This window comes from Staurois parvus, unplaced genomic scaffold, assembly GCF_062004578.1.
Source record: "Staurois parvus isolate SC_StPar_1 unplaced genomic scaffold, SC_StPar_1.0 ptg001932l, whole genome shotgun sequence".
In the NCBI taxonomy this organism is placed as follows: Eukaryota; Metazoa; Chordata; class Amphibia; order Anura; family Ranidae; genus Staurois; species Staurois parvus.
This window is the reverse complement of record NW_028319728.1, coordinates 245,132-271,953: the sequence shown is the minus strand read 5'-3', so window position 1 is coordinate 271,953 and position 26,822 is coordinate 245,132. Positions and strand designations below refer to the sequence as shown.

Below are 26,822 nucleotides of genomic sequence, written 5' to 3'. Positions count from 1 at the left end.
CAGGAGTGTCAAGGGAGGGCTGGCAAGAGAAGTATAAATGGGTTGAGGATGGGACTTTATAATGATGTGTACCTGCCCATTTAGAAGACTTTAAAGGACAAGGTGACAGTCTGTGTGTGGCTCAGAGAGCACATTGACATCCCAGTAAGGTAATCAGTCTCCATGGTATTGCTGACAATCATTATAGCCTAAACATTTAGTGTTATATTCGTAATGGCATCATCTCAACATAGCAGTTTGGAAAGCCTGCTTTTCTGGCATCTAAAATACTGAGAATAGTAGACTAACCATGTATCTGCAGCAGAAAGCTGAACTGAAAAAGCATAGAGGGCACTTCATATGTGCTCACTGAACAGGTTTCAGTGCACCTTACATAACAGGATTTTCAAAAGTTCTTTTACTTAAACCTGTAGTCAGCATATACAATCCTGCATTTCTGTGCAAAATTCTTCAATCACAATATTAAAATATACTTTTTTTCCTTAATACTCCACAACAAGTGCTGCGCCTGCATCAACAAAACAACAAAAAGGATAAACAGACTGCTAAAAAATTTTTTGATTCATGCCACTACTAATCCACTCTTGGACAAATATACTGTATTTCCATCATATATGGAATAAATAAGAAAACTATTCCTACTTTCAAGATGCCAGCATTTGGCCAGAGAGCATCTAGAGCTGATAATGTATAGTGCAAATGTAGCCTAAAATTAGAGAGCCATTTATTTAAAACTGCATACAGCTATAGTTAAACTGTAAAGTCAAAAATCCCTCTTTAAAAAGTTTTTAATATTCTAGAACAACCTGGGGTTTTTTTATAGTAACTTTCGGTCCCCACTCATTAGGGGTTAGTTACTAAAACTTAAGAGTGCAAAATCTGGTGCAACTAATCAGCTTCCAGGTTTTATAGTCAAAGCGTAATTGAACAAGCTAAAGCTAATTGGCTACTACGCACAACTACACCAGATTCTGAGTGCACTAGCTTTAGTAAATCTACCCCATAATGTCTGAAGCCCATATACTGTATCTGCTATGGAAAAGGAAATCACAATGAGAACCTGCATACGTATGGGTGTAGATTTCTACTAAGTAAAGATGCTCCACCTAGTGGCAACATCTACAAAAATTCCTAAAAAAACCAAAAACCAATTCAATGACCAAACATATAAGAGACTTTATTTAAATGAACTTAAATAAAGCAGCAAATTTGAAACTGCAAGAAGTCTTAAAACCTTGGTTGCCTTGTCAGTACTAACATCTACTTTACAGGTATAAGAATTGGTTTGTTTTAAAAATGTAATTCACAGCAGATGTATACTAGATACAAATAAAACAGAGGTCCCTTTGGAAAACAGTTACATACTAAAAAAAGAGACAAGCTTCTATTTATTTGCTGAAAAATGTAAAACAACAGTGAGACTTAGATAATAGATTAAAGTAACAACCAAAAACCCAAAAAATATTAATTTCTGTAACTAATATTCATAGCAGAAAAAATAAAGGGAAATTAAATATTTACTTTAGACTTTTTTTTTTTAAAAGCAAACCGTTACTTGATAGAGTGCTTCCCTCCCCATCCCTACATTCTTTTCTTTCCCAAGTCCCTGCATCTCTATTTACAAGCCGAAGCCCCAGTGCTGTCAAAGTTATTAAGATATCCGTGCATGTTGGTAGTAGGCACAGATGCCGTTGCTCCATGACTGCCCCAATGAATCAATCCAGAACCCCAAATGCCACCAAGTGACATCACTTCGGCATAACAGTTGGTTGCCCAGGCACCAAGCATTGCATTGTTGAAGGTAGAGGAAGTTTCACAAGTGCCCCATACCAACAAATGTTGGGTTTTTCTAGGATTAAAGTAGTGGATCGGACAACAGTGGAGCACTGATGGAAAAAATAGGCACCTATAAGGCCTGCTACAAAGTTGCACTGGTATTTCATACATGGCTGCATAATCCATACAAAAAGTGCCAGCGCTGTGTCTCCTGGTATTTTAATGCTCATCTATGGAGGAGAATAATTTGGTGAATTCAAGCACAGCATCAGCAGACGATGAACAGAGCAGTTCTCGTTCACTTCAACGCTAAAGTTGCAGCACTAAGTCAACAGTTAATTGAGCATATTTTTCTACACTGAACATTCTAGCCAAATACAAACCTTCTGTTGTGCCAGATAGCAGGTGGAGTGGACCAACCAATATGTGTCTTTTTTATATTGAGGAGGAAGCTTTAGAAATGCAGTAGGTAAGGGTTACCTATTTGTAAGCTGTATATTTTAGTGTGCTGAAGATCACAATTGTAAAAAAAAAAAAAAAAAAAAGTCTATTTGTCATGTGTATTCTTCCTTGAATCTTGGTGTGCTTTGATTATTTCATTCAGTTCTGTGCAGTAATCCAGTGTGGAAGTTTTCCTCTGTGCAGGAACTTACTGTAATAAAGACCAGTCACTGCTGCTCTCTCCCCTTGTGCAGGGTGACTGGTCTTGTATCCTCCCCTCCTGTAGTTTTCTGCAGGCAGCCTGTAGTGGGTGTAGTTACTGGGCCCCTCCCACTGCTCTACTCTCTTCATAGGCTATGAACAGCACAGTGATGATGTCCCTGCTACTATTACAGGGTGATATCTGAGTTTTCAAGGGCATTTGGTGCATGCAAAGTGGGTTTATATCCTTTGTGGCTTTTGAGGAACATACAGTATTTAAATGAATGTTTTTGGGTCCAGGGTTTAGAAGAAATTGGGTAAATGGAGCAATGGTATGCAAATTAATTTGAAATATTACCCCAAACTGGGGTTCTTCTTTAATATTGCTGCACAGAGCCAACATATGCAGTAAAATATAGGAAACACAGTGAGTGAAAATTCATTGATGCCATTGATTACTACACATAGCTGCTCTTTGCACTTTGCTAATTTCAGAATACCAAAAATCTAAAAATGCACACATATACATAATATATACAACTATATACTACATAATTATTGTTAGTTAACTTATCCAATGATTAAACTATTTACCATACTTGCTTATTCCATGACACTATAGCTTAGAGTGGCTTTGGCGTATAGCAAACAATTCAAAAGCATAAAACATATTCATAAAAGGAACACCTCCAGAATAATTTGTCCTTATGTAATACTGTTTTGTCCAGCATTGCAAACAATAACTGAATTTTTAGGATGACAGCATCACATGACATCAAGAGCAGTGTACAGACAGTGGCCAACTCACCTCTTCCTTTTGCCCAGGTGTATGCTCGATTAATTGTAGCAGTTCCTAGTTCTTGAGGCTCAGCTTGTATATTTCTTAAGTGAATATCACTTGTTTTGTTTGAGATTTTTAATGGCAAAATGTATTTTGGGATAGCTTTGTAAAACCAAGCTCCAGACCTCTTCCAGACCTATAGAAAGGCACAGGAAAATACTATGTTAAATATTACTATTTAAAAAGGTTTACAGGAAAAGGTTATCTAAGCCAGCAACTCTCAACCATTTATAATGTAATCTGACAAACACATCTGGTTAATAAAAGAGAACTGTACTTGTATATGAATCATCTTTGGGCACAGTCATGGCCAGGGACGGACTGACCATTTGGAAACTCGGGCACTGCCACGAAGGCCCGGGGTCATGAGATGCCCCTGGTACCTTTTTCATAGGCTTTTTTGCGTTTGGGCAAGGACACAGGGGCCCCAAGATCCCCTATTACCCGGGGGCCCCATGAGTTGTCAGTCCACCCCTGGTCATGGCTTAATACTAAAGATGGCAAAGTTCCCGGTGGAAAGAGTGAAAAACCAAAAGAAAGAGTAATGTACCCCTGAAAATGGGGACATATACTGTGTAATGTGCATACCCGTGATCTGGGACATAAAAAACAAAAAACATTTATTAGGTATACAAAAAAAAAAAACAAAAACACTTATTTATAGGTATACAAAACATGTATATGCACATACTGTACATTTTGCACTTTATTAAAAGACCTCATCATTATTTCCAACCCCAGGATCTATTATATGTCAAGCCAAATGACGTAAAGCAGAATTCACTCAAAACATTTTTTGTCTAAATACAGAACACATGTGTATGCTTCCTTGAATCTTGGTGTGCTTTTTAAGTATTTTGTTCCAGATCTGTGCAGCAATCCAGTGTATAACTTTGCCTCTGTGCAGAAGCTTCCTGTGATAAAGGCCATTCACTGCTGCTCTCTCTCCTTGTGCAGGGTGACTGGTTTCATCTCCACCTTTCCTGTAGTTTTCTGTAAGCATGTAGTCAGTGGGGTCTCCCAGGTCCCTCCCACAGCTCTGCTTTCTGAACAGGCTATGTACAGCACAGTGATGAGGTCACTGCTACATTTACAAGTTAATATCTGGGTTTATAAAGACACAAAAAGTGGATTTAAATCCTTTTGAAGCTATTGAATATATATATAAAAGTTTTCTTTGTCTGAAGTTCACCTTTAAGAAAAAAAAAATGTGCAGGTACCAAAATGTCTATTCATTATTCCCATTATTTCATATGTAAAGACTGATGATACTGTTCTTGTCCACTACTCTACTCTCTTATAATTGCATGGAAATGTTATATTACAAGTAATGATATAATTACACATTTCAGACAGTCTGTCAATTGAAAGAAATATAACAAGCACAGTTTGTGCACATTGTGATCAGCAGCTGAGGAGGATAAAATCAAATTTTCTATATTTAAAAGCTCAGGCAAGAGAAAAGCAGACATCATTGCCCAGGCAGCATTACCAGCACTTGAAATCTTGCCTACGGTGTAGATCAGTAATGTTTGAAAACACAAACCATTCTGAACCTGGAATCAAATGAATAATTATTTTTACAGAGGAAAATGATGCTTGCTTGCAAATAATACATTACAGGAATAATGCAAGCTTGCAACTGAGAAACCAACACTATGTTCTCTGAAAACCATGGTCCATTCAAAGAAGGGTTTTTAAGAACGACTAAGTAAGATATTCTACTATTTACCTGAACTTGTCATTTTTTCGTAAAATCACAATTGTGTAGCAAAGCATAGCTACAAGATTCCTAAATAAGGTTCACATCTGTGCATTTTTTTTTACTGTATCTGCTGAAGCACAGAAACAAACTAAATCTATTTAACCATATTTCTTCTGGGTCCCATTCACATCAATGCACTTTCCTGCAGTACATTTTTTTGGAAAGGTACAAGGTCTTTTTTATATGCAGAATGGTGCATTATCGGCTCTATAGACTTCAATGGAATCCCAAAAACAAATGAAAAACCCATGTACATGCATTTTTGGTGCATTTTGGTAAGATTGTGTGTTCAATCAGTCTCCTCCTACAAAAACAAATAAACATATGAAGAAAAGAAAGTGAAACATGCACTTACAAAATACACAAAAAACACATTAAACCTAACCTAAAAAGTACTTTTCAGTACTTTTGTTCATTTTTATAGCTATACAAGTTGTCGATTTTCATTCCTGCAATCAGCACTCTTGCTATAGGTGTAGGCCATTTATGTACCTCATGAAGCCTGAATATAAACTACCAGGACATTGCTAAAACATTGCTAAGTAAGTCCCAGCTATTAAAGTGTTACTAAACCCACAACAGTAAAATCAGTCTGTATATGCAGTAAAGCATGCTTGTTATACTCACTGTGGAACCTAAGGGGTTAATCCTTCAGATTGTGTAAAAAGGCTGTTTGATCCTGACTTCACTGATCCTCCCCTTCTTCAGTGTCCCCCTCTCTTATATCCTGATCAGACATATCGTGTGGAGCAACTCTGCACATGCTCAGGTTGCCTATTGCTAGAGAGTTTTTTTTCCTTTGGGAGGGTGAATGTGATCAGCACAGGGCCAATCAGCACTGTCCAGATAGAGGGTCAGGGGTCATGCACCCTCATAGGACAGTCAGAGCAGAATGAAAACTCCTCCTACAAGCTTTAATCAGTGCTCAGCTAAGAAAAGGTATTTAGCAATTTATATTTATTAAAATAATTGCATTTCCATGTTGTGTGTACTGTGGGAGACCAGATATAGTGAATGCAGGGTCCTGGGTTTAACTTTAATGTTCAGCATCACAGGAGGGGTCCCTCAAACTCTGAGCTACTGCATCAGGGGAGAGAAAGTGCACGTGAGAGGATTTAAATCAGAGAGAGCTCACTCTTATGATTGTGAACCTGAACAGTAATAGCTGAGCCTCTCTTAGCAACGTCCTAGCAACATCCTGGAAGTTTTCAGGTCTGTATGTAAATGGCCTACACCTATAGTGAGGACATTTTTACATTTTAGTCACAGCTACACAGTTTGTTTTCACCTACAAATGTCCTTTACCTGCAGTGGAAATTTTTTGGTAAACCGGAATTATGCCTTTAATAAATACATTTTTATTTGTGTTCCAGGTTGAGGTTTTATAAACAAAATGGTTTGCTGTATCATTCGCTCTATGATTCTATTGGCTAATTGGCTATTTTATGGTTTTATTTAGTCTCATGCTAATTATTCTTGTCATATCCAATATTCTGTTCTTTTACATAGCATAGTTTTACAGCAGGGGCGGACAGACCATTTAGGCACTCAGGCACTGCCCGAGGGCCCAGGGTCAGCAGGGGACCCCATGAGATGCCTCTGGTACCTTTCATAGGCTTTTTTGGGTGTGGTTTGAGTGTGGGCAAGGACACAGGGGCCCCATGATTTCCTATTGCCCAGGGGCCCCTAGAGTTGTCAGTCCGCCCCTGTTTTAGAGCGAACTTACTTTTTTTCTGAAATAATAATTACTTTAGTTAAAAGTGTATACACCTATATACACTGTATATTGTAATTTACTGGTTTAAACCCCTTTTACTCTTTGTTCATAATGTTTTTATTTGTTTCTCAGCCCTGATGGAAGGGGAGAGTTTGGCCTCAAAAAATGTTGACTGTTTTACTTGATCATTTGATGAACAATCAAAGCAATTTGGACGCCTTTAACATTCAGTCAGGTGCTCCTGTTTTATGTTTTATGCTATAAAGATTTGAGGCCACTACTGTAGGGTATATTCTGATTCAAAGGGAAGATCATTGCCTTGTTGCTATTATTTGGATTGGAACACTTTGTGAAGACACCTATGCCTTCTGAGGATTGCAAATACTTTGATGAAAAGATTGAGATTAAAGTGCCCCATCACCAGCAGACTCTGATAGTTTATCCACTGGCCAAGTGGTTAGGCAGGGCTAATATATTTCTATTCCCCCCCCCCTTAGACCATATACCTGTATATTAAATAGTGTATTATTGGTATTGTTTTATTGCTGTGTCCAGAGTTACTCCCTCTTTGCCTACAGTGTTTGAGGCAAGGCTTCTCACCAGCCATTCTCAACCATTTAATACAGAGGAACTCTTGAAATAACTTCCAGTCTCAGGGAACCCCTGCCAATAATTAATATATCTAAAGCACATTATACATTCGTGTGATGGTCAGTAGGGAGAATGCTCCTTAAATTTCTGGTCAGTAAGAAGAATCACCCTCTTTCAGATAACTAAAAAGATCATTGGTGTCCATGGTTTTGTATCATAGAGGCAGAAATTGCCCATAGCTCAAGGAACCCCTAGCAGCCTCTGGAAGAACTTATGCTTCCACAGAACCTTGGTTGAGAATGGCTGATGTACACTTTCTTTAGTGGTTATACTATATTGCTATTATTGTGTTGCTTCTATTAATACTGCTACCATTGCTTTTCCATTATTTTTCTGTAGGGGTTGTCCCTGTGTTAATAAACTTCAGATTCTGTTATTGGTGGATTGATGTACTATTGGGTCTGGTTACAGAGCAAATCACCAATAGAAATGGTAGGAGAACCTAACATTTTCAGCATCACCTTCAGGGGCAAGTGCTATATTTACTAAAGGCTTTGTTTCATGAATCAAACGCATTCACTGCACCATGTTATATTTAGTTTTGCTATAATTTGTACATAAAGGTTAATTCCCAAAACACATAGGTTTTCACTTTTTGACATACAGTATATTCCTCACATGTGACTGGCATACAATTGTAAGTTTCTAAAGCTGGCCATAGATGAGTAAATTTGGCTGGTTTAGCAGACACTGGCCAAATTCGATCCATCTATGGTCGTTTCCTTTAGAGAGAGGTTGATCTAATGATGGACTCCTCTCGAATGGGACTGTTATGTAGGTCATAGACGGGTCGAAAATCGGCCGTTTGATCGGCCGACGTTACCACCAATGGTAAAAAAATCAGCCAATTTTCATCCCATCTATGGCCGACATTTAACCCCATAATTACTTCTGTCCCTTCCAGAGACAGGGGAGCACACAGGGGAGCAATACATAAGAATAAGAAGAATTAAAGAAGAATTTATTTATTTTTAAATCAGCCCATTGACTGATCAAAAATAGAAAAAAGAAACAAACAACAAAAAAAAAAAAACAATTCATGTATGGCCAATTCAGAAAGCGTTTGTTGTGGAGAGCAGTCAATGAAGTAATTTAAGGTGGTGATAAAAATGTTTCATGGGAAGAAATACAGATTCATGAAAAATAAAAGGAGTACAATGGGTAAAGATCTATTCTATGGCAAAAATAATGATTGCAGACCAATGTGATATGTATATGATTAGAACACTCCCAACACTTCTATAGGTGAGAAGGTACTTGAGAGTTTAAGAAGAGTTTTTCTAGAAAATACTATTTAAACAATAGTTAGCATGGATTCATAAAAGACAGAAGGGGGTTTATTTACTAAAGCTGGAGAGTCCAAAATCAGACTCCCTTCTGCATAGAAACCAATCAGCTTCCAGGTTTCATTGCCAAAGCTTCATTGAACAAGCTGAGGTTAGAAGCCGATTGGTTTCTATGCAGAAGGGAGTCTGATTTTGGACTCTCCAGCTTTAGTAAACAAACCCCAAGTTGTCAAACAAATCTGATTTCTTTTTATGAGGAGGTAAGCAAAAGCTTAGACAAAAGGAGTGGGTGTGGATACAGTATACTTGTTTTTGCCCTAGCGTTTGACAGAGTTTCACACATGCAGTTAAAGTGTACATTAAAGTCTATAGGATTCGAAAATTCAGTTTGCAAATGGACAGAAAACTGACTAAAAGACTGTTTTCGGAGAGTAGTGATTAAAGATTCATACTCTGAATGGTCTAGGGTTGTCAGTGGCGTACCCCAAGTTTCAGAGTTGGAACCCTTACTTTTTAACATATTTATAAATTATATAGGGTCTGGAATTAAAGTGGTTCTAAAGCCTAGACATTTACCTTAATGTATTCTCTGCATTTAGGTAAAAAAGGTTTAGGTATTAGAATTGCCCCCTCCCTCTCATACTTACCTGAGCCCTTACTCAATCCAGTGTTGTGCCTGTCTGTAGCAGCTCTCCCCACTCTCACAGGCTTGGCGGAGGCATCCATTGGCTCCCATTGCGGTCAGTCAAATCATGTGATGAGGAAGTCTATAGACTTAGGCAGTGTGATTCGGGAATAAAATCTGCAGATGTGCCATAATAGGAAGCAGCTCGGTGGCACACCAAGAAGAGGAGGAGCCTGGAGAGCCAGAGGGGGACCGCTGAAGATGAGCATATGGGCCACTCTGTGCAATTCTATTACACAGAGCAGGTATTAATAACACGTTTGTCATTTAACCACTTCCCAACCTTTCTATAGCAGAATTACTGTTACAGGGCGGTAGGGCTGCGTGAAATCATGTAAATATACGTGACTTCGTATTTCCGGGTAGGGGACGCGTGCCCTACCCATGCCGCCATTGGCGGCTTCAGCTGTCAATCACAGGGTCCCGACCGGTGATTCCCCGCCTGCATCCGATGATCGCTGACAGGGGAGAGGTCTGTATATAAACAATACAGATCTCTCCCCTGTCAGCACCTGCACTCTGCTTTGTATTGCTCTGCATAGCACACAGTTAACCATTTGATCACCCCAGAAGTTAACCACTTCCTACTCAGTGTCATTAGTACAGTGTACACTTTAGTACACTGATCACTGCATTCGTGTCACTGGGGATGTCAGTGATAGTTAGTTAGTGTCAGAATGCCCATCGCAGTCCCGCTATAAGTCGCTGATTGCCGCCATTAGTAGTATCAAAAACAAGAAAATTCAGTATATATACTACCATTTGTATATCCTATAATTTTCACCTAAACCAATTCATTTACACGTATTGTGATTTTTTTTTTTTTTTTTAGAAAAATGTAGCAGAATACATTTTGGCCTAAATTTATGATGAAATTAGATTTTTAAAAAAAATTTTACTGGATGTTTTATAGCAAAAAGTCAAAAATATTGTTTTTTGTTTCATAATTGTCTGTCTTTTTTATTTCTAGCACAAAAAATAAAGTGCACAGGTGATCAAATACCATCAAAAGAAAGTACATAAATTTAATTTGGTGCAGCGTTGCGTAACCGCGCAATTGTCAGTTAAAGTAACGCAGCACTGTATTGCAAAAAATGGCCCAGTCAGAAAGGGGGGTAAATCCTCTGGAGGGCAAGTGGTTAAAAAAAAATACTTTACAACTTTAAAAGTACCATTTCAGTCTTTGCAGATGACACCAAGCTATGCGGTGGAAAAATGTCCTTACAGGATGTCTGCAACTTACAAGCCGACCTCAATGCACTGTTTAATTGGGCAACTATGTGGCAAATGAGCTTTAATGTTAATAAATGCAAAGTTATGCATTTGGGGGCTAAAAACATGCATGCATCATATATTCTAGGAGGATAACAACTGGGGGAGTCAGTGATGGAGAAGGATCTTGGTGTTCTGGTAGATTATAAACATAAAAGCATCCAATGCCAAGCTGCAATTTCTAAAGCTAGCAAAATACTTTCTTGTATTAAAAAAATATACGGCCCACAGACAGAGAGAGTGAGTTCATTAGTTAGACCTCATCTGGAATATACAGTTCCATTTTGGGCACCAATTCACAAAAACAGATATCGGAGAATAGAGGAAAGTACAGAAAAGGACAACCAAACTGATAAGAGGCATGGAGGAGCTCAGCTATGAGGAAAGATTGGCTGAACTGAATTTATTCTCTCTTGAGAAAAGGCTATTAAAGGGGGATATGATCAACATGTATAAATACATACGTGGCCTATATACAGTAGCAAACTTGGTGTAGAGTTATTCACTTTCAGGTCATTACAATGGACAAGGGGGCACTCTTTCCATCTAAAGTAAAAGAGATTTAACCTTTACATGCGGAAAGGTCTTTTCACAGTAAGAGCTGTGAAAATGTGCAATAGACTCCCTCCTGAACTGGTTGTGGCCAGCTCAATAGATTTATTCTTTTTCTAAACAGAGCTGGATACAGTCCTAAATAAACAAATTATAACTGACTACTAGTATTTATAGGTAGTAACACCATGGGTAGTTGACCCAGGGTATATCCAATTGCCTCATGGGGGATCAGAAAGGACTTTTCCCAACTTGGATCAATTTGGATCATGCTTTATTGGGTTTTTTTGTCTTCTGCTAGGTCAACTGTGGATATAAGATTGTGTATATGGAGTGTTTTGTGTGTGTGTGGTTTTTTTTTTTTTAATTGGTTGAACTAGAATGGATCAGTGTATTTTTTCAACCTATCTAACTATTTTGTGGTAAAGTCATGCAGTTTGGTGAACTGATCCCCAATGACAGGTGTTGTTGCACTTCAAGCTCACCTGTATTTTGCATTATTGTATGTGGACATTCTGTAACGCACTATCCATTTTTGCTCTGGAGCTACACAAATCTCAAAAGCCAGTTCACAGAACAGTAAACTGACATGCCCTTTATATAGCAGAGATGATCTGATTACTGGCAGACAGTCACAAGGGGAATAATTATAACTCAATAAGGTCATGCCAAGCACTCAGCAGCCAGATAACAATTTGCCTTGGGCAGTTCTGGAGACTCCAATCTATGAAGTCACTTAATCACAGTGCCATTCTCTAGCAACCACCATTCCAAAGGCAACTCAAGTGTCAAAATGGATGCCTATTATGTACCTTTCAAAGCATCAAAGCTGACTTCACGTTAACAACAAATTAGTCAGGAAGAGTAAAGACCCTTTGTAAGGGCTATGGCAGGTAGCTAGATGTAGAAATTTGTGTGGTGAGACACAGTATCTCCACCAGGGATATATGAAGCCTTTGGGTGATTCAACCCGCTGCCATCTATCCACTATAATATCAGCTTTGGGTGGGTTAACTCTTTAGTGTTGTACTGCAGCATTTCTTTGTACTAGTTTGTGTCAAACAGTTTAGTTTTGTACTGTTGTGTGCTATAGATAGTTGCAATTATATAATGTCCCATTAACACAGCTTTGGTTAAAATAAAATATCTAGTCTTTGCTGTGTTTACTGTATGAAGTTTTATGGACTGCGGAAGCTATTTCTGATTTCTCTTCAACACATTGGCAGTGTTGGAATACCCTTGTCCCCACCCTAAATCTACTTTCCAAAATTTTTGCAGAGCTAGATATGATGGCATATATACAGTATTTTGCAATACTGTATTTCCAATCATCAGTCACTAGTTATAAAACATTTAACTGTACCATATATAAGAATCTGCATCAGAACGGGGGTAAACTATTCTATATTAAAAAAAGAATCACTAATTTGCACATTTTGATTCCTCAGAATGTCAGCATTTAGATCTGTGTTACCCAATTATGCAATTTGGAAACCCAAGCAATCCTGATTTAGGAAGTATATGTTGCATAGATTAGGTGAAATTCCTGACAGAATCACCTTATTTGCAGAAACTGGGGGTAATTTACTAAAGCTGGTTCACTCAGAATCTGGTGCACCAGTACATGGTAGCCATTCATCCTCTAACCTCAGCTTTTTCAATTAAGCTTTAGCAATAAAACCTGTAAGCTGATGGGTTTCTATGCAATAGTGCATGAGATTCTGAGTGAACCAGCTTTAGTAAATAAACCCCATTGATATAGCAGAAATAGCAGCACAGTGGCTAAATGGTTAGCACTGCCACCTGGCAGTACTAGGGTTGTTGGTTCGAATCCCAGCCATGGCACCTCCTGCCTGGAGTTTGCATGTTCTCCCTGTGCCTGCGTGGGTTTCCTCCGGGTGCTCCGGTTTCCTTCCGCACTCCAAAAACATGCTGCTAGGTTAATTGGATCCTGTCTAAATTGTCCCTAGTATGTATGAATGTAAAGTTAGGGACCTTAGATTGTATGCCCCTTGAGGGTTAGGGACTTATGTGAATGTACAATATATATGTAAAGTGCTGCGTAAATTGACAACGCTATACAAGTACCTGAAATAAATAATAAATAAAAGCCAGTAATTCAGAGTGACAGTCAGGCAGCCAACATTTTCTAATGAGATCAGTGATTACAGCCTCTGTATTTATTTACTGGAGGGTTTAATTTATTAGTGCCACTAAAAGGAATCTTCCTGCTGCAATGTCCATTTTTAAATTAGACACAAAACGTAGTGCTAGCTGTAAGACTACAAAGCATTTCAAAAGTTTCAGGGTATTTTGTTATTAATTTTTCTTTTCAAATTATGTTATGGATACCAGATCTTTCATCTGTAAAATGTTGTTGTATCCCTACCAGGGGCGGACTGACCATTGGGGAACTCAGGCACTGGCTTTTTTGGGTGTGGTTTGAGTGTGGGCGAGGACACGGGCCCCATGATCCCTATTGCCCAGGGGCCCCATGAGTTGTCAGTCCGCCCCTGATCCCTACAAATGTAGTTCTTCACAGATTAGGTTTAGGGTCAGGTGTAAAAAATAAGTCAGCAGCCTAGTCTTTCATCATCACTTCCAGTCTTGCAACAAAACTAATCTCGGGATATCAATTTTACACCCACCATACATATTCTACCTGATTTCAGATATGGAAGGCTTGCCCCTTGAAGCACATGAGCTGTGTGACAAGAACGCTGAGAAACTGACAATATATTCTTTCTTCCCTATGCTGGACTTTATTTTATGGTGGAATGAAAAAGGAGAGGAAAGGCTGGTTCTTGCTTGAATATTTGGGTCTCTTGGCACAACTGAAAGCTCCTAACATGCTTGCTCTGTTTTGAGCAGATGATTTAAGTTTAATAAAGTATATTTCTTTAAGATTGCTACCATGCTTGGTGACTCTTTACTTTTATCCTATGTTACTATTACTTTGGCAATGGGTTTCTAGTTTTCAAAGAAGTACACAAACAAAAGAAAAACTGTGTTATGAAGCTCTTTAATGAAGGTTTTATGTGAACACAGATCAAAATAATGGATATAAAATGTTAATACTTAGTCTCCATTATCATAACAATGTTACAGTTGATTACAGACCATGCAACACGCTGTTGCCTTGTGCTTATAGTGGAACCAAAATTTGCTTTCACTTGTACCCACTCACTTTGTATAACATGTACACATAAAAAACAGACTTGAATTTGGGCTACAGTACTCCCTTGACTTCATGCCAACTAGGGCCTCACAGCATCTCTTTAGACTATGATGGCCTGTGTATCTGGTAATGGATGAGTGTATGTGCTTGTCCAGTATTACGTGGGGCCACAGTGCACATGCACAATCCACATCTCTAAAATAAAGAGGTATTCTGGACAGGCTAAAGACAGGCCATTTTTTTCTGAATGGCGAGAAGGGACAATCACCCCTTATTTGTGCACCGATAGCCCAGTGGTCGAAATGATACACACTGGTTGCCTGAAATGGAGGAAAGAAGGTCTCTTTATTGTGGGCACAGACAGCGACAAACGCACTATTTTTATAGTAAAGCAAGGAAGGGATACAAACTTTGTTTTTACTCAACATTTCTGCTTCCTTTGTGAGGATTTTTTTCTTGAGTGGGGAAAGACAGGAAGCGAGGGGAAATTTCACTGTGGATACAAACAGCAATACAGCCCCAACAAGAGGATTCGACCTTCCCACACTTTATCTAGACAAGTTTTTTTTGCTAGACCTCTATTGACAATGCATACCCTTGTAGCATTCTTGCAAAGGTATATCACCCTGAAAAGAAAACATAGCAGTGTTCACCAGATCAGGTTGCATTAGCCACATGCCTGATTTCCCCATTCTTTAATGGGAAATCCAGATTTTCAGATCACTATATTCTCAATATGCCAACTTTTTCAGCCACTGACCCCGATTTCTGTTCACAATTTGCAAATTAGGATGGTAATTCATGGTACGGTACTTATGTACATTTACTGCCATTCCAGCTTTCCACCCACCATAGTTCTATGCTACAACAACCGCAAATCAACAAACCCACAGTGATTGCACCTAGAATTGTCTTTTTATGTATAATAATATCCCTATGTCTTTAGGTGGACATTTTCTAAAATAAAATTAAATGCCAGAATGACTTCCTCAGAATTAACAATGAACATTAACCAGTAGGCAGATCTAGTAAAATAGGTTCAGAAATCTTGATATGGGTCTAGGATATGGGTCAAAAAATCTTTGTAAAAGGAAACAGGAGTATATATAAACAATGGATGATAATGATTCAAATTAAATTAATATAAAGTTATCAGGTTCTAGTGATTTTTATTTTAATTTCAGTAGTTATTCACCATAGATAGAACACAGAATATCATAAAGCAAAATCTAGATCACTGTGTTACAGTGACAATCTACATGGTAAAGTCTTATCGAAAATTTAGCATTAGTCATGGCTTATTAAATGGGTGACAGAAGACACCCTGTCAGGAAGAGATAAGCTCCAATAGACAAGAAAAGAAATGCAACTGCTGGAAATAAACCCAACATTGTGATTTCAGCCAATGCTGTTTTTTTTCTCTATGTCCCTTCAGCCCTTTGCAATGCCTCTGATCCTTTTGATCTTTCAAAAGTTCATGGCAAGTTTGTTAATTTTCCAGGGAATATGATCTGAATAGAAAATGATGGCTCAAGAAATAACCCACCAGAAATACTCATCCTAGTTCAGTCCTGAGCTTTGAAGTGGAAAAATCAAAGCTCTGTGTGAATAAAGTGATTGAAGGAAAAGTGTGAAACGCAACAGCTAAGGTTAATGGGTATTTGTGTTGGGTGTAAGCTTAGATGCTGCTCAACATTTAAGTAAAACTTTAGTCAAACAGCTAAATACTGTACATATTGAAATGTGTGAATGGTTTTACCTGCAAGAATAGTCTACATAAAAATAGAATGCAATATTTGCAAATCTCATAAACTCATATTTTATTTATAAAAGAAAATAGGAAACCTCTCACATGTTTAAGCTGAGAAAAATGTACCATTTTAAGAAACAAATAAGGTAATTTTGAAATTGATGGCAGAAACACATCTCAAAAAAGTTGGGATAGGGCCATGTTTGCCATAGTGTAGCATACCTTCTTTTAACAACACTCTATACACCTCTGGGAATTGAGGAGACCAGTTGCTGGAGTTTTGGGAGAGGAATGTTGTCCCATTCCTGCCTGATATAGGATTCTATCTGCTCAATAGTCCTGAGTCATCTTTGTTGTAATTTTTCTTTAAAGATGTGCCAAATATTTTCATTTGGTGGAAGGTCTGGACTGCAGGCAGGCCAGTTAAGCACCTGGATTCTTCTACTACAAAGCCATGCTGTTGACATAGATGCAGTGTGCGATTTAGCATTGTCCTGCTGCAGTGATGGCTTTTAATTTTTTTTTTCAGCCGACTATTCCCCTCACTGTAAAAGTAATTGCTATGCAGCTGCCGGATTACTTTACAGGAGATGGGAGGCGGAAGGAGGTAACCCCCCATGCCATATGTAAAGATGTAAGGATGTAACAGGCGACATCGGATTCCTAGGACACACAGTGGGAAGAATTGATGTTGTTCCTCACACTGTGTGATGTTTGAAACCAGAAGCAAAGAGGATTTTAGTCTCTTTTAAATAAGCCGTTACCCACTTGTGAAAGCATCAGATCAAACAGATCTCCGTTTGATCCAATGCTTTGGAGGCCAGAGGAGAGAAATGGTGTCCAATAGAAACCCATGCTATTACAAGGGATGTTGTTTATCCCTTGTGATAACAATAAAGATGACTAAAAAAAAAATAAAAATCAGAGACAATGTTAACAAAAAAAAAAAAAACGCCCCTGTCCACTCACGCAAATACCAATTTGCACATCGATCCCACACACATATGCAAATGGAATCACACATGTGTGTGTAACTCTAAACTACTGTTGTACAGGAGGAGCTGTGACTTGTCCTTTGATGGCCCAAATGTTGATCCAAGCCTGATTGCAAAAGATCATGATTTTTCCCACAGAGTATTTCCTGGGTGAAATCTTCCTCCTCACACCTCGCAATAGAAGCTTTCCATGTGCCATGGTAAAGTTTGGAAGACGTAGACTTCTTAGTTTTTATTAGTGTGAGAATTACCAAACCAGGGAGACCCCTTTTTCTCAAGACTGGGCTTCAACAGCAATGCTATTAAAATCAGTGATTGTGAAGCATGGTGGTAAATCACTCATGGAAAAAGAAAAGCTAGATGATCTGGAAGGACTCAAGGAATATATGCAAGCAATGTATTCAGGTCAGAGTACCACAGTTTGTCTGGGCCAGTGCTACAAGAACCACTGGAATACCATCTACTCCGATCCTCCTGAGTAACCAAGGAAGGAGTTTTAGAAGATGAAAAACAAATCAGGTTGTACCAAACCATGGATCCACCAGATCTATTTGCATACAGCTGGGCTAGTATGCCTGTCAATTGCCTATGCCTGGTGGGTAAAGAATGGACAAGGCAGAATCATGAAGTTCTGCCTAGACTAGAATCCGTTCATGCTGAAAGCCAGCCTTCTGGAACCTCCATGGTGGTTGATGTGCATTACTGCTGTGGCATTGTTCTAGTGAATTCTGATTGGGTCTGGGTGACCCTTTAGATGGAATATCCAGTGTTGTAGGGACAGTCAAATCACTTAGAGCTCTAGAATTTTGACTGAAAACTGAATTACTCCAACGTAAAGGCCTCCTTCACTGACTAGATGTCGAAGACTCTTCCCCCAGACTGGCATGCATTGGAAGGACTGTCCAAGAGATTAGAAGGAAGGATTTGCCAAACTCCAGGAGGTAGATTCCTGAGCCACCAAGCCAGGGAAAATCTAGTTTTTGGTGTTAGTTAAGTCAGGTTGTCCATAGTTGGAACTGCTTAGGAGGAAACCACCAAGTCCAGAACTCTCATTCAGAATCACAGAATTGGACAGCTCCTGGGCTGTAGAGTACTTGTCTGAGAGCAGAGAGTCAGAAGTTTTCTTGAGGGAAAAAAATCTATCTAGGATAAGGCCCGGATAGAGTTTGTTCCAGCATCAACCTTGAAAGATTCAGAATCCACACAATTGTCTTTCAGTATTTAAGCTGACTATTCCGTCAGAAGGAGGTCATCTTGATACCTTACATGAACTTTGGTAAAAGCTAAAATGTGCAAACATGCCACATTGCAGGGCTATGAGCTAATAGTGTTCAGTGTTCATGACAAAACAGATTATGTTGATGTGCTGAAATGGACAGATGGAGACATGCAAGTGCGCATCCTTGTTGTCCACAGAGGCTAGAAATTCTCCGTGGTGAAGGAAGACTATGATTGACTTGGTGGATTTCATGCAAATTTCTTGGATTCAAATGAAGACATTTAACGCCTTCAGATCTAAGATCAGTTGAATGCCATCTTTTGGTTTTGGAACAACCACAAAGTGTGAGTTGTCAATTAGGGGACAACAATCCAGGTCATCGGTGCTTCCTTTTTGTTTTGGTTCCGACATCTAGTACTGCATAAAGTGGTATTAAACCCAAGACCACTCATTACATGTGGTGGCTGCATTAGTTTTTTTTAGCCTTTTCCCCTTCTCTTTTCACCTGGTAATCTAGGCAGTAGCACACCTGTATTAGAGTGGATGAAGGCACAACAGAGAATACTTTGGACAGCAGCATTATCAGTCTGGGAGGAGGCGATTGTTAGATGTACTAGCAGATTTAGGTAAACTGACAAATCAAAGCCAAATTCCAACTCACACTTTATTAGCCATTGCTAACAGTATTTTCCTTTTGGGATAAAGGTTCTACATACAAGCTGATTATAGTAAGTACACCCGTTACATCTGCTGGACAGGTTGTTCTTCTGAAAACCAACAGACTTACCAGCCAGATCGCCAGGTGAAAATAAAAGGCAGAAAGCCTAAAAAGAAAAAGTAATGCAACCATGACATCTAAGAATTAGCAAGCTGCAATATAATAAATGTTTGATTTATTGTAAAATTATATTAATTTTTCAGAAAACATAAAGATTAACAAAAAACAAGTTATGACTACATCCAACAAGCCAGGTAGTCATCCAAGTACACAACAAAAATAAAAAAGACAATACAAAAGAGAGGAGAAACATGCTTGTGTTGTATAGGCATCATCAGTATACATACACATTCAGGAGAAATACACATACATACTACAGGTTACAAAGAACTCTCTCCACACCATTTTGATAGGTAAAGGCATTGTTGTCACATAGTCCAGGAACAGGAATTCACTAGCCAACAAGACCGCTAAACAGTGTACATGAACAATCCAATATAATTATTATGTGAACCAAAGTGCAGTACTCCTCAATCTGCCACTGAAAGCGGGAAAGCAACCCAGCTGCCCTAGACTTTATCAAATTTACAGGGTACCCCTCTATAAGCATAAGTGACCTTATAATAATATAATATTAATTATTTATATATATATATAATATTATAATAATAATTGGAGGGCCTTATTTATAAGAGCTTTCCAAGATGCAACAGAGCCTCGGGTTTCTTCCAAGACAGTACGAGTTTACGTGCATAATAGAAAAGGAAAGTGAGAAAAGTACAAATGGCCTTAGTGGGGGGCCAAGTCATCCACCAAACTCAGGAGACAATGTCGTACAGACAGATTAAGTAGTATGCTAGTGACCGACTGGACACACTGGATTACTCCAGACCAGTATCGCTGTAGAAAACATGCATAAAATCGGCCCCAGAGACTGAGCAACACCAGCAGGAGGATGAGTCGTTTCCAAATATTTTAGCTAGCCTAGCAGGAGTCAGATAAATATGGTGAACAAATTTATAATGGATAAGCTGATCCCGAGCAGAAATGAGCCTGACAAACAGAGCATCCCAAATATCCTCCAATCCTCTGTATCAAGATCGGGAACCACTGCCTCCCAGTTGGTCATACATTTAGTGAGTAAGCTATGAGTGGGAGGAAACAGGGACTTATATGCAATAGACAAGGGTTTCAGTAGATCTTCATCTTGTAAAATAGTTTCTATGTCTGAGGGGGCAAAGGCGACTGGGACCCTCCCAAACTGCGATTGATATGCATGTCTGAGTTGGAGGAACCTAAAGAAATGCGTATTTGGCAGGCGGTGTATAGCTTTCAACTCGTCAAAGGATCGGAAGGACCCCATTGTGTACTATATCCCCAATGGTCTTGACCCCATAGCGTGTCCACACTATCGGATCTACATAAGTAAGAAAATGGGCTAAATGGGCATTTTTGCAGAGGCAAGCATGAGGAGAGTGGGGGAGGGATCCCCCAGGGTGCCTCCCATGCGCTGTCATACAGGTCCGCAACACAGATCTCATAGACACAGTTTGGGGGTGAGGGGATTTGAAACCTTGATGAACCAAGTGTGTTAAGGCTTCCTAAGAACCCACTGTGGCTGCCTCCAAGGCGACCGCTGCATCATCAAAAGGTTTTGTGAGCCATCTATGTGCAAACACCAACTGCCTAGCTAGAAAATATTTGTCGAAACCCAGGACCGCCATTCCCCCCCCTGCTTCCATGGCTGCTGCAACACTGCCAGCCTAAGCCTAGGTGGGCCCCCCTGCCAAATACAGCCAGAGATCGGGCTATGTATAGACTGAGAAATGGATTAGGGTATCCAAACTGGTGAGTTAAGTATGACATAAAAGGAAGACAGGGAGAAATTTAATTTTGAGCAGATTAATTTTCCCTATCATGGAAAAAGGGAGATTCTTCCAGGCATTGATTTTATGTTTAAGTAGGGAAACTATAGGTGTGACATTCAGCCTAATGAAATCAGAAACTGACCTAGTAATATGTAGCCCCAATTATTTAACCTGGGTCACCCATCAGAGGGCCGAAGTAGCCGCCAGAAGCTGACAGAGGTCCCTACCCAATGGCAGCACTTGAGACTTGTGCCAATTCACCTTCAGGCCAGAAAAGGAGGCCGCATAATCTAAAATGTTCAAGGCAGCAGGTAAGGAGACTATATGATTCTCTAAAAAAAAGCACTACATCATCAGCTTATAATGCTGTCTTTTCAAGCAAACTTCCTACCCGTATGCCCTGCACCAAGGGGAAACTTCTCAGGGTCAGTGCAATAGGTTCCATCATCAGGGCAAAAAGACCGGGTGACAATGGGCAACCCTGTCTCATGCCTCTCCCGACCAAAAAAGAAAGATGATATTCTACCTCCAGACCTAATGGCTGCTACTGGATGGTCATAAAGCAAGCACCTCCCCAAAACCCATACGGGCCAGGACTTCCTTCATATAACCCCAGTCCACAAATTTAAGCGCTTTCTCCAAGTCTAAAAAGACCAGAGCACACATATTCAGGCCCACAGGATGTAACTCCATGTGTGTAAAAACCCTTCTCAAGTTGATATCAGTTACTTTGAGTGGCATAAAGCTGGTTTGATAAGAGGACACCAATAAATGCAATACTGTGGATAATCTGGTAGCTAGAATTTTAGTAAGTATTTTGAAATCTTTATTCAAAAGGGATATGGGCCTAAAAGGAACCACATTGCAGGGGATACGTATCAGGTTAGGCCAATAGGACCACATGAGCTTTATAAAAGGATTGTGCAAACAGTTCTCATAGAGGTGGTACAGCCTGGGGGCAAATCATCCATGTAATGCTTGTACCATTCTATTGGAAGCCCATCAGGGCCTGGCAATTTACAATTAGGAAAGGAGGCACTAGCATTGGATATCTCCTCAACTGAGAACGGAGCATCCAGACAGGTCTTAGCTTCTTCCATGAGAGTGGGGAGCGGGAGATCTGCCAGGAAGGTATTCAGGACAGCTGCGTCATACACTGGTATAGGGGAGTACAAGTTACTATATTAGTCTACAAATTCCTGGAAGACTCCCTCATCCAAGGTTTAAAGCATACAATTTGGCAAATAAACACATGGTATAATTGTAGGAGCATAAGCATCAGCTGTCAACAGGGCTAAAAATTTACCGTTGTTATCCCCGTTTTCAATGCGACGCTCAGCACTCCTTTGAGCAATACATTGCATCAGATTCTGGTACTGTATGGAGACATCTCTCCTAGCCTGCTGGAGCTCTGCCAACGTGGCTGGGGATGGGTTAGCAGTATGGAGTTGAGCACAAACAACCTCCCCCGTCCAACAATTCTTTGAGTGTACCATTATGACTTACTCTTGCGGACTTAATAGCCTTAAAGGCATCACATACATTCTGTGGGGGGAGGAGTCCTCACTGACTGGCCAATAAACTGGCCAAGTGGGCTGTAATTAAAGGCTTTACTGTGGGCTCTGACACCCAACCAGGATGTAACCTCTAGGATCGCAAACCTCTGGTGACAGTGTAATACAACCAGGAGAGCGGTATGATCAAATATACCAGCTGCCAGATAGGAGGCCTCAGCAACCCAGAGCAAAAGAGCTGCATTGGCAAAGGCCAGATCAATTCTGGAGGAGGAATGAGATACTGCTGACAAAAAAAAAAATTGTCTGACAGCAGGATGTTTCCACCGCCAGAGATCAGTAAGCCTTGCTGTGTCTGGCCATGCTGCAAGATCTAAATTTAGTGCTCTAGAGGGATTGGACATATCCAGTGTGTAGTCAAGGATATTATTGAAATCACCCATGATGAGGAGCTTGGTAGACAGTAGGGGAGAAAGTTTCTCCAAAAGGGTATACAGAACAGCATCCTGAAAGGGAGGGGGGATGTAAACATTAGCCACCACTACCTTATGATCTCCTAGACCACTGCCATATAACGTCCCTCCAGGTCTGAGATTACATTATGTACCGCACAGCTCAAAGATTTATGCAATAGTATAGAGACCCCCCTGGCATAAGTAGAAAATGTGGCAGGAATGGTTCTCTGTATCCAGTTCCCCTTCAGAGAGAAGATCCTGTTGCCCATCAAGTGAGTTTATTATTGTGCATCTTCAAGTATTGTAAAATGAGGGTTATTTAAAACTTGAGGTCAACCCCCAGACATTCCAGGAGATAACATGAAGATCAGTTGCCATAATTCAGTGGGCAGGAAAAAGATAGAGGGGGTGGTGGGAGGTGTGACTCACACGACACTGGACACCCCATTAACTCCACAGGCATAGTGCTCATAAGAGATTTCCTTTCAAACAAAAAGGAAGAAAAAAATAAAACGAAAAGACCCCAAAAAGTTAAAAAATAACATCCCTGTTTCTCCAGCCAGCAATTCAACTCAGCCAGGAAACTATCTCCCTAAACATGTGAAACATTGGAGCATATGGCAATGGTGGGAGGAAGGGAACCCTCCCCTCTCCAGCAGAATGTAGGACCAACCTCGTTTCTTCCATCTGTTAACCAAGGCCATGTAGCAAAATGAGAGGGGGGATAAAAAGGAGAACATCTCACTGACCACATCCTCAGAGAAAGATTAGGCACACTTGTAGACTGTAAGGGAATCCCAGTAAGACGATTGGCATATAGAAGTGCACAAGTGCACAGAAATGCGCGATCACGGTGAAGATTGGCACCAGACTGACTATTTACAAGGTGCCTCTGCTTGTGCTGAGTGCTGACTGGTCTTCAGCTGTTCACCGTTTCCTGCTCGTTCCTGTGCGATTTCCTTGTTGCTGACCCGTCTTGTTCCTGACCTGACTCTTGATTACTCTCCTGCTTGATACTTGTTCCTGACTTTGGCTCTGCTCCTGACTTTGGCTTGCTTATGATTTGGTACCTCGCTGTCCACCCGTTGATGACCCCGGCTATTCCTATGACATCCCAGCTTCCTGCCTTGCTCTGGTGCACACCTGGCGACCTACCATACCAGCTCTGCATATCACTACTGATCCTAAATCGGAGGTTCAGCAGTCTTCCAAAGTCTCCAGCTGCAAGAGCTGCAAACAACATCTGCTGGCGCTCTTGTGCCCCTGGTCCCTAGACACCCTCTGTTCCACTTCCAGTGGGGTCAGGGCTAGTGACACAAGTGAGGCTGACCTTGTCATTTCAGTCTCTAATCAGGTACGTGACATAGACTTTCAATCGGAAAAGGGAGTCCAACCAGTCCACCGCAGGAGCAGGTGTATCAAAATAATGATTGGTGCCCTTATATTGAACCCGAATCTTGCTGGGGTACAACATACTGTATTGAAGACCCCTTTCCCTGAGACTTTTTCAGACATCAGCAAAAGGATCTGCGACATTTTTAAAGCTCAGGTGAAAAATCAGGAAAAAAATTGCAGATCAGCATTTTCAAACCTCAGGGATTGTTGTTTTCTTGCCTCCGCCAAAATGAGGTCCCTGAAATTCAGTAACTGGACCAGGAAGGAGCGTGGGGGGGGGGGCGGGGGGTCCTGGATCCCATTGGGACTCTATGTTCCCGTTCCACCTGGTAGGCTGGGGAGGCTGATTGCAAATTTAACACTTGCCTAAAAAAAGCCAGCGGCAAAGACAACAGGATTGTCTCATTCAGCACCCTCAGGCAGGTCCACTACATTATTCTGGCGCACTCTGTTTTCAACATCAGAGCGGGAAATAAGGAGAGTAACAGTGCAATGTATGTCGGGCCTGAGAGGATGTGGTATCTTCAACCTTAGAAATGTGGGTTTTCATGGTGCCCAGGCGGCCCCTAATCTTGTCCAGGTCTTTTCTGATAAGCCCATATTGCCCTGATAAGCCCTAATGCCAAAGAATCTATCTTGAACATGAGGGATGATTTACTTGCCTCTATGGCTGCCAGGATAGTAGAAGTAGTGGAATCCCCAGGTAGAGCCTCCACAGGAAAGAGGGACACATCTTTGGGCTCAGCAACCCCATCCATCATATCCCTCCAGGCAGTCTGCAATGAGCCCCAGTACAGGGGTATTTCTTTGCCGGTGTCTTTCAGGAAGGCATGGGCAAACAGGGCTCAGGTGCCCAGGCAGAGCGGAGTGGTTGGCTGAACAGGATGATGGGTAGGCGCTCCCCCTAGACAGGATAAAAGAGCCGGATAGTTGGAGCCTCAGGAAGATGGTGCTGGTTCACATCCCGGCCCGCCCCGTAAATGTTTGGTTTTGGCTTCAATATCACTTTAATGGGATCAAAAGTAGAGGGAACCACCAAGTCAAATTCTTGATTAGAAAATTTGCTTTGCGTTCTACTTTTCACTAACTAAATGACACTTGATTCTAATTAGTCATAGACCAAAGAATAATACTTTGCTAGCGCTAGGATCTCCAACGCAAGGTGGATTCCTACTTATTTACGATAATCCTTTTTAGTGTGCAGTAGTGAGACATGCTACTTTCTGACATCTTATCAAACATTATTTTATTCAACTCCTCTTCTAAAGGATATTTTTAAAATAAGCATCCAGTACATTTATTATAGAAATGAACAGGAGTTAATTTGCATGCATATTGTGCTTATTAGAGAAATCAGTTTTCTTTCTAGTATATCCTGTATTGATGGGGTGCTAAGCACAGACGTGCTTACTGGCCTCTGTGCTCAAATATTGTGAAGCACCTAGGAGAAAGAGGGAAAAAAGATTTTTGGCAGAAGAAATATGCAAAGCCTGTTCTGCCAAAAAGCTATAGTTTGTGGAGCCTGATATTATAATGATTTCTGCAGTCTTATATTGCTGATGTGGATACTGAAATAGTCACTATTTAACTGTACTCCGTAAAACTGCTCTCACACAGAGCCAAATGAACTCCATATCTACAGTGCCAAATGAACTCAAACACGTATTCTGTGCATGTACACTAGACCTAGCAATGTGTGTTCATGCTCTACATTTCAGTGCTCAGATTTAGTTGTCCCTAATCGGATATAATAATGCATTTTTAAAAATTACTGCATTTAAATTGTAGGGTTCTTACACTCAGAAAGATTTGTTTTGGTGATATATGCAGAGCCTAGCTTGGCTCCAGCGGTTTTCCCCCCCGGGGGGGTAATACTTTCCTTAAAAAAAAAATATATGTATATACCAATATATCCTATGCATGTTAAAATGTCAACCATAATCTCCATTACCAGCAGAATATCCAGTAAAATATAATAGAATATAATCATTCTATTAAGTATAATGTGACAGCATTTACATATTTAATATGTACTCCCACTCTTACCTGTTACATTTTCTTGTTTATACCAAATGTATGTTTAGCTATTCCATTTTCACCAAATGTACCTTATGCTACCCTTTTATCTAGGATTTGTAAAATATATGTATTAACATATTGGCTAAGTGGTTAGCACTCCTGTCTGGCAGTACAAAGGTCATCAGTTTGAATCTCAACCATGGCACTACCTGCCTGGAGTTTGCATTTTCTCCCTGTGCCTGCGTGCGTTTCCTCCGGGTACTCCGGTTTCCTCTCACTTTCCAAAGACATGCTGGTAGGTTAATTAGCACCTGTCTATGTTGGCCCTAGTATGTATGAATGTGAGTTAGGGACCTTAGATTGTAAGCTCCTTGAGCACAGGGACTGATGTCAATGTACAATATAGATGTGTAAAGCGCTGTGTAAATTGTGGGTGCTGTATAAGTACCTGTAATAAATAAAATAAACATATCTCACCAAAAAAGTCCCAGTTATTTTCTGCAAAGTCTAATTATATTTCAAAT

General features: G+C 40.1%; 1 protein-coding gene across 1 annotated transcript in view; it reads right to left on the bottom strand.

Annotated features, from left to right (window-relative positions):
- Nucleotides 1-482: 482 nt before the first annotated feature.
- The window catches only part of RPH3AL (rabphilin 3A like (without C2 domains)), a 186,771-nt gene continuing 160,431 nt past the window's right edge, over nucleotides 483-26,822 (bottom strand). The window contains exons 6-7 of the mRNA XM_089664526.1: nucleotides 3,227-3,395; nucleotides 483-508 (exon numbers count right to left, since the gene is read on the bottom strand). Of these exons, the coding sequence (XP_089520652.1) occupies nucleotides 483-508; nucleotides 3,227-3,395 (195 nt within the window). The remainder of the gene's footprint in view (nucleotides 509-3,226; nucleotides 3,396-26,822) is intronic.